This window comes from Sceloporus undulatus, chromosome 10, assembly GCF_019175285.1.
Source record: "Sceloporus undulatus isolate JIND9_A2432 ecotype Alabama chromosome 10, SceUnd_v1.1, whole genome shotgun sequence".
NCBI classification, from domain to species: Eukaryota; Metazoa; Chordata; class Lepidosauria; order Squamata; family Phrynosomatidae; genus Sceloporus; species Sceloporus undulatus.
Window position 1 is genome coordinate 15024956 of NC_056531.1, and position 8433 is coordinate 15033388.

The 8433-nt window shown below is 51.0% G+C and overlaps 2 protein-coding genes across 5 annotated transcripts in view; one reads left to right on the forward strand and one right to left on the reverse strand.

Moving 5' to 3' along the window:
- The window catches only part of LOC121916605 (neurofilament heavy polypeptide-like), a gene marked incomplete at its 5' end in the record, with an annotated part of 2486 nt that extends 838 nt beyond the window's left edge, over nt 1–1648 (forward strand). The window contains one exon of the mRNA XM_042441896.1: nt 3–1648. Coding sequence (XP_042297830.1) covers nt 3–870 — 868 coding nt within the window. The remainder of the gene's footprint in view (nt 1–2) is intronic.
- Nucleotides 1649–3212: 1564 nt separating this feature from the next.
- Nucleotides 3213–8433, reverse strand: part of THOC5 (THO complex 5) — an 8131-nt gene continuing 2910 nt past the window's right edge. For all 4 annotated transcript variants that reach the window (XM_042442109.1, XM_042442107.1, XM_042442110.1 and 1 more), the window contains exons 6-20: nt 7987–8133; nt 7641–7755; nt 7019–7151; nt 6753–6830; nt 6581–6621; nt 6136–6235; nt 5813–5921; nt 5509–5610; nt 5206–5302; nt 4860–4974; nt 4676–4779; nt 4415–4502; nt 4162–4277; nt 3688–3878; nt 3213–3408 (exon numbers count right to left, since the gene is read on the reverse strand). In XM_042442109.1, the coding sequence (XP_042298043.1) occupies nt 3345–3408; nt 3688–3878; nt 4162–4277; nt 4415–4502; nt 4676–4779; nt 4860–4974; nt 5206–5302; nt 5509–5610; nt 5813–5921; nt 6136–6235; nt 6581–6621; nt 6753–6830; nt 7019–7151; nt 7641–7755; nt 7987–8133 (1600 nt within the window). In that variant the 3' untranslated portion in view covers nt 3213–3344. The remainder of the gene's footprint in view (nt 3409–3687; nt 3879–4161; nt 4278–4414; nt 4503–4675; nt 4780–4859; nt 4975–5205; nt 5303–5508; nt 5611–5812; nt 5922–6135; nt 6236–6580; nt 6622–6752; nt 6831–7018; nt 7152–7640; nt 7756–7986; nt 8134–8433) is intronic.

Below are 8433 nucleotides of genomic sequence, written 5' to 3' on the forward strand. Positions count from 1 at the left end.
ACGGAGGAGAAGAAAGAGAGTAAGAAGGAAGAAGCACCTCAGAAGGAGGAAGAGAAGAAGGAGAAAGTGCCTACAGAAGAGAAGAAAGATGGCAAGAAGGAAGAAGCACCTCAGAAGGAGACCAAGGGATCTGTGAAGGAAGAGAAGAAGGAGAAAGTGCCAACGGAGGAGAAGAAAGAGAGTAAGAAGGAAGAAGCACCTCAGAAGGAGGAAGAGAAGAAGGAGAAAGTGCCTACAGAAGAGAAGAAAGATGGCAAGAAGGAAGAAGCACCTCAGAAGGAGACCAAGGGATCTGTGAAGGAAGAGAAGAAGGAGAAAGTGCAGACGGAGGAGAGGAAAGACAGTAAGAAGGAAGAAACACCTCAGAGGGAGAGTAAGGAAGCAGTGAAGGAAGGAAAGAAGGAGAAACCACCAACGGAGGAGAAGAAAGAGAGTAAGAAGGAAGAAGCACCTCGGAAGGAAAGTAAGGAAGCTGCAAAGGAAGAAAAGAAGGAGAAAGAGGAAACGGAGGAAAAGAAAGAGAGTAAGAAGGAAGAAGCACCTCGGAAGGAGACCAAGGAAACGGTGAAGGAAGAAAAGAAGGAGAAGATGGAACACAACCATAAGAAAGCTTCCAAGCCAGAACCGAAATCCCCGGAAGAGAAGAACGGCGCCAAAATAGCGCCAAAACCCGAGAAGGACGAGAAGAAAGACGACGCCAAGAAACCTAAATCCGAAGCCAAACCCAAAGACGACGCCAAGAACGCTGCTGCTGCTGCGGCAAAGGTGCCAAAACCCAAGGCGGGAAAAGTGGAGAAATCCTCCGGGACGGACGCCAAAGCGCATGAAAAAGCGCCCGCGACCGAAAAGGCGAAAAAGAGTGAGAAATGACGCCGGGAAAGTTAGACCCGTCCTCAAAATGGAGGCCGTTCCCTTCGACCTTAAAAAAGACATTCGTTTTTGCACCAATGCACTCCTGTTAGCAATACGTAAAATCGGGGGCAGAAAAGCAACGAAACCAAGCCCGTCACGGTCAGCGCGGGTTCGGTTACGTTGCGATCGTCACATCCCGTAGCCACATATAACGATAATAATAATAATAAGCACTTAAATTTATTACGTAGGGGGTAGTAGGGGCGACCTGCGCTGAAACCGCGACAGCGCAATAAGCGCGTTGGTTGGGCGCCGTAAATGAATGTACACTGTTAGTAGCGCTAAAAATTACACTTTTTTCGGGGTCGGGGTTTATGGTTTAGGAAGGCTAGGAAATCCCCAAAATGGTCCGAAATGCCTTGCGTTCGTTTTTTCGTGTATGCCGTCGACGCGGACCTTTGTCCACAGCTGGTCTTGGGATGAAGGTCATAGACATGGAACCAATCAGAAACGCATTTCGAAATCTCGCAGACCTGCTTCGGGTTTTCCCTCTGCGTCATGTTTTCGAAGTGTCCTCAGGGAACGTAAATTTGGGGTGAAGGGGTTTGCGATTTCCGTCCCCATCGCCTTCCCACGTGATCAATGGCTCCCGGGATTTTCACGCCACTTGCATCACGTGGAAACATGGCCGCCCATGACCGCGCATATGACACACAACCACGAATACGAAGTGCACTATGTCGAAACTGTTTGCCTCCAATGGCTTCTGTGCAATAAAAGCAAATTTAAAAACCAACGCTCATTGAGAGTTTTGGCTTCTTTTCTCCGCCTTGCGTCACGGCCGTCATTTTGTGTGTTTGTGCGAGGGATGTTTTCAGAGCGGAAGGGAGCGCAGATCAGCGATGGAGGACGGAGTAAACCTTTCGATGCGGAAGGCCTCATGTCCATGTCCCAAGCGAGTGGTCCCCAAACTGTGCCCCTTTTAAGAGGTTTCGGACTACATCTCCCAGAAACCTCAGCCATGTTAGCCAATAGCCAGGGATTCTGGGAGATGAAGTCCAAAACAATCCTCCAGCATAACCAAAGCCAAACTATTGCCGCACTAATGGGACCTGCAATGCAGCCTCTGCCTTGGAAAGGGGCCAGCTGACTAGACAAGAAAAGACACCGGGAAGACAGGGGCAGCAAAGGAGCAGACGGCTGCGCGTTACTTGGACTCCTGCCACACTGCGGCAACAAAGCAGTCTTCAGCCATGCAGGAATACATAGCACACTAGAGTTTGAAGTGACTACCAAGGTCCATATAGTCCAACCCTCTTCTGCCATGCAGGAATACATAGGACCCTAAAGTCAGAAGGGACTACTAAGGGTCCTATTGGCCAACCCACCTCCTGCCATGCAGGAATACAGTGAATACTAAAGATGAAAGGGGCTACTAAGAGCCCTATAGTCCAACCCTCTTCTGCCATGCAGGAATACACAGACTAATAAAGATGAAAGAGGCTACTAAGGGCTCTATAGTCCAACCCTCTTCTTGCCATGCAGGAATACATAGAATATAAAGATGAAAGGGGCTACTAAGGGCCATAAAGTCCAACCCTCTTCAGCCATGCAGGAATACATAGGATCCTAGGGTCGGAAGGGACTACTAAGGGCCATATAGTCCAACCCTCCTTCTGTCATGCAGAAATACATAGGATCCTAGAGTCAGAAGGGGCTACTAAGGGCCATATAGTCCAACTCTCCTTCTGCCATGCAGGAATACAGAGGATCCTAGAGTCAGGACTACTAAGGGCCATATAGTCCAACCCTCCTTCTGCCATGCAAGAATACATAGGATCCTAGAGTCGGAAGGGACTACTAAGGGCCATAGAGTCCAACCCTCTTCTTCCATGCAGGAATATATAGGATCCTAGAGTCAGAAGGGACTACTAAGGGCCATATAGTCCATCCCGCCTTCTGCCATGCAGGAATGCATATGATCTCATTGTTGGAAGAGACTACTAAGGGCCATATAGTCTAACCCTCTTCTGCCATGCAGGAATACATAGGACCCTAGAGTCGGAAGGGATTGCTAAGGGCCATGTAGTCCTATCTCACTGGTGCAGTAGCTATTTAAGGGTTGCCAACTGTCACACTTGCGATGGCTGTCCATACCTTCTGCTAAGACAGGAACCATAGAGTTGGCCGAGACCTCAAGGACCATGCATTGCAACCCCCTGACATGCAGAAATACACAAAACAACATCTCCCATCCCTGCCCACTGACGGTTGTGGATACTGGGAGCTGCATTCGAACGAACCGCTGCAACCCACCCAACCCAAAACACAACCCCAAAACTGACACAAGTGAGTCCGGAAACGACATTCCCGCTTTTAATTCTCTTAATAGGCTATCATGGAATTGATTATCTATAGAGAACGAAGGTCAATTGGCAATCGATTGACCCGGACCCCAAAAAGGGCGAGACATCTGGAGTCCGGAGTGTGAGTCAACGATGGCTGAAGAAACCCTGGGGATAGTTGTACTTGAAGGGTTTCAGGCGGCTGGGACCCCTGACAGAGGAGAGAGAGAACAATAAAGATGAAAGAAGCTACTAAGGGTCCTATAGTCCAACCCTCCTTCTGCCATGCAGGAATACATAGAACCCAAGAGTTGGAAGGGACTACTAATGGCCATATAGTGCAACCCTCCTTCTGCCATGCAGGAATACATAGGACCATAGAGTCAGAAGGGACTACTAATGGCCATATAGTGCAACCCTCCTTCTGCCATGCAGGAATACATAGGTCCTTGCAGGAATACATAGTACCCTAGATTGGACGTCCACCCACCTGACCAGGCGGAGGCACATCTTCTCCTGTGGGAACTCCTTGGGCCCCTCCACGCTGTTGTCGTGGGTCTCCGTCTCCAGGTAGACGTCCAGCACGACGCAGAGGCGCAGGAGCTGGTTGGTCAGCAGCTGGTAGCCTGGCTTGGGCCCATAGAGTTCCTTGTAGTAGACGTTGACCTCGCTCTCCATGGCCTGCAATGGAAAAAGAGAAGCGGGTTTCAACAGCTCTAGGTCCTCCAGTGCAACTCTGTGGCCAACGTCTGACATACACTGACCATAGAGTTGCACTGGAGGAGCCATAAAGGCCTAGCAGAGTGTCCTCTCTAGGAATCTCTAGGCCTTTCAGTGCCACTTTTAGTTAAAGTTGACCATAGAGTTGCACTGGAGGAGCTACAATGGCCTAGTAGAGTGTCCTCTCTAGGAATCTCTAGGTCCTCCAGCCCAATCTCTGGCCCTGTCCTATATGTCCTCTTACCCGGATGTTGTCGTCGTTGCCATTGGTCCTTTCCCCATTCCAGTTCAGGCAGAGGCTGAAGACGGGGGGGATGGCGCAGTAGCCCGGGTTCAATGCCACGGCGGCCTGGAGCTTAGCTACGACGAAAGAGAGCACGGACGCAGTCAGTCACGCCATGGGGTGCGCACAGGAAAACCGTATCGGGGCAGGATCCCACCCTTGTGGGAAAACTGCGTAAAGTGGCCGTTGTGACGAATGGAAGGCACATACGTACCCGTCCCTCTTTCTATCAGCGCCACATAATAAAGGTGGGTGTCCTCCGCCAAACCGGCGTCGACCACGTCTCTAGTGTAGGGCAGCTCCTAAAATGGAGGACAAAGGACAACACGTGTCAGTTGTGTCACAGGATCGGTTCAGTACTATTGAGTTACAATGCTAAGCAGGGTCAGCTTTGGTCAGGCTTTGGAAGCGAGACCTGGAGGTGATATTTCGGATGAAGGGACCTGGTTGCGGTCAGTCCTTGACCCTTACTTACCAAGTAATCCTCGTAGGTGACCGCTGACCACTTGACCAGACGTGACACGATTTTGGCCGGGAAGAGGCTCTGGCACTCGCCCGACACCGGCAGGATCCCATGCTCTGGACACAGAAAGGGAAACCATTAAGGTTTAACGCCGCTGCGTCGGCCCTAATGCCCAGATCCTGCAAAAAGGACGCACCGAGGGAGGCAAACTGCTTATGGAGGGCCATGCGCGACTCCAGGCGCGTCTTCAGCAGCTTCATGGTCCGCTCCATGTGGCTGGCACTAAGCGAGTTGTCCGCTGTCACAGGACTCTGCGAAAGAGATAAGACTTGAACCCAAGACTGCACCTCTTTGGAGGTTTTTGAACAGTGGCTGCACTGGATTGCCCTTGCGTTCTATGTATTCCTGCATGGCAGGTTGCATGGCCCTTTGGGGGGGATCCCTCCCAACTCTAAGATTCTATGTATTCCTGCATGGCAGAAGGAGGTTAAACTGTATTGGGAGACTCCAGGATCGCACAATGAAGAGACTCGGGGTCCTACCTGGGGCTGGTCCTTAGGGAAATGGAGGCCCCCCAACTTCTGGACCCAGACGTAGGGGTGGCCCAGCTCCATCACGTAGTCGCTGAGGCTCAGGATGCTGGGGAAGAGAGGCAGAGGACTCCGTTTTATGTATTCCTGCATGGCACAATACATGGCCCTTGGGGGGAGGTCCCTTCCAACTCTAGGATCCTATGCATTCCTGCATGGCAGACTGCACAGCCCTTAATAGTCCCTCCTAACTCTAGGATTTTATGTATTCCTGCATGGCGGACCCTAAATCCTACGCGTTCCTGCACGGCTTACCCGACTTTGTCGAACTGGAACTGGTTGGCTGGATTGGGGGTCCTCTTCCCGTGGTCCCCGGGGTACAAGCAGCTCAGGAGGGAGTCGAGGGACAAGAGGTCTCTGGGAAAACACAGAAAAGAGACGTGAAAAACGCAGCACATTGCTGCCCCATTCCAAAAACGAAGCCCCCCCTGCATTTCTGGACGTCTGACCACTAAAGTTAGGGCTGTCCGAGGCATCGCCACTGATGGACACGATGGATGGTCAGGACAACGTGTGCCGCCACTGGCCGCAGCATCCGCCCCCTGCGACCCAAGCTCACCCGGCGCTGATCGGTGCTGTCATCTCCGCCGCGGCCGCCACCTTGGCCTTGACCGTCATGACGTTGAGGTTCATCAGGTAGTAGAAGGTCAAGTGGAGGACACTCCCATCTGCGACAAAAACGGCGGCAGTTAGGAAGGGAAGCGTACAGGTGTAAGACTCAATAATCAATCGATCGACCGATTGATCAGATATAATCTTGGTTTGCATTCCTGTGGATGTCCCTCTGAGAGGCACAAAATGGCTTCCTAAAACAACCAAAGCTGGACTTGCGACCGCCGGGGATGAAGCCCACCCGACCACGACTATTTTGCCTGCCGCTACCTTTGCATTTCAGGGCGATGGCGACAGTCAGTGGGTGCCTCTTGAGCATTTCCTTGCGCTTGTCGTCCAGCTGGACGCCTAAAGTTGGGCGCCGGCGTTTCTGGAAAGGAGGGAGGATGGAATCACTGGACGCTCTCCGTGTTGACCATAGAATTGCCCTGGAGGACCTAGAGATTCCTAGAGAGAACACTTTGTAGCTTCTGCAGGCAACCCTATGGTCAGCTTTAACTAAAAGTGGCACTGAAAGGCCTGGAGATTCCTAGAGAGGACACTCTACTAGGCCTTTGTAGCTCCTCCAGCGCAGTCTGATGGTCAATGTCTGTCGGACATTGACCATAGCGTTGCCCTGGAGGACCTAGAGATTCCTAGAGAGGACACTATACTAGGGCACTGGGAGGTAAAATGGCCACCCCGGGTCACGAGAGCAACAAGGCGAAAAGCGTACCGTGTTCTGCTCCTCCTCGGCGTCCGAGTCACTCTCGTCGTCTGCAAATCCAAAGGAAAACGCACGTTAAGGAAGTAAAGTCTTACATTTAAGGGTTGTAGGATTCCTACTCTTGCTCTAATTGCCATAGTATGGCGTCACCTGTGTACATTACATTTAAGGTGTGCCTTACCTTGAGAGTCCTCCGGAGGTTTGCAAAGCGCCTTGGCCTCCTCCACGTTGCCTTCGATTGCCACCGCCAGTTTCTTATCTGCGGACGGAGAGCGCCGTAATCAATATCTGCGAGGAAGAGCTCTGAGACATCTAGCAAAAATTATGTTCTATGTATTCCTGCATGGCAGAAGGTGGGTTGGACTCTATGGCCCTTAGTAGTCCCTTCTGACTCTAGGGTCCTATGTAGAGGGACTTTGGCCAATTGGCCAAATCCGGAGCACTGACCGCAGGCTTGGCCGTAGGCGCTGGCCTGGACAAAGAGGACGTAGAGGGGTGGCGGGAGGTGCGTGGCAGTTTCGTATTGCTTGTGGACCTGTTCGAAAGGCATGGAGAGGTACTCCTGGACCGGAAGCGAAGCCTGCGAGAGGAGAAGACAATATGGAACAATGGGCGGAGCAGCCATTTTCCCTCCCTTTTAGCATCTACTTACTAGAGCACTGGCCTTCCAGGCATCTTGGACTACAACTCCCAGAAGCCTCAGCCATGTTAGCCAATAAGCTGGGACTCTGGGAACCGTAGTCTGAGGGGCAAGTCGTTCAGGGAGCAGCCATTTTCCCTCCCTTTTGGCATCTACTTTCTAGAACACCGGCCTTGCAGGCTATTGGACTACAACTCCCAGAAGCCTTAACCATGTTGGGCAATAGGCTGGAACTCTGGGAACCGTAGTCATTCGGAGAGCAGCCATTTTGTATGAATGCAAACTATTATTATTATTAAATCGTAAGCTCCTTTGGGCCCCAGTTATTTTTTGGGAAGGGAGGAAGGAGTATATATTAATAAAGCATAATTAATGATATTAATGATTATTATTATCATTATTATTATTATAAAATAAACAACAACAAACCTGCATGATGCTGTTGAGCCGAGGCTGGAGGTTGCTGAGGTATTCCTTCTTCACTTCTATCTCCTTTAAAATCTTCTCTTTGTTGGCAAGGCTTTCTTTGTATTTCTCTGCCAGGCTGGGCAAAAATAGGGCCACAATTGCATATATTTATATACATAAACATAAACATTTAAGCAGAGGCTGGATGGCCATCTGTCAATGGGGATGCTTTGACTGAGAGTTCCTGCATGGCAGAAGAATGAGGTTGGACTGAATCAAAACCCTTCTTGGGGTCTCTTCCAACTCTATGATTCTATGTGTTCGAAAGAGTGGCGTTCCTTGCTGGGAACGCGCCCCTCGAACTCACCGCTTGCGCTGCTCCAGTTCCCAGTCGAGCCGCGAAAGGGTCTGCTGGTGAGGGTCGGCGCGCGTGATTCCCGCCTTGCTGATCTCCGGAGGGGCTTCTGCGTAAAACTCCTCCACGCTCACTAACTCGATCTCTTCGTGCTTCGATCTGCGGGGAAAAGGGGCAGAGAATGAGGTCGGTGTCCTCTCTAGGAATCTCTAGGTCCTCCAGGGCAACTCTATGGTCGACGTCCGACAGACACTGACCATAGAACTGCATTGGAGGGGCTACAAAGGCCTAGTAGAGTGTCCTCTCTAGGTCTTCCAGTGCCACTTTTAGTTAATGTTGACCATAGAGTTGCATTGGAGGAGCTACAAAGGCCTAGTAGAGTGTCCTCTCCAGGTCTTTCAGTGACACTTTTAGTTAATGTTGACCATAGAGTTGCACTGGAGGAGGTACAAAGGCCTA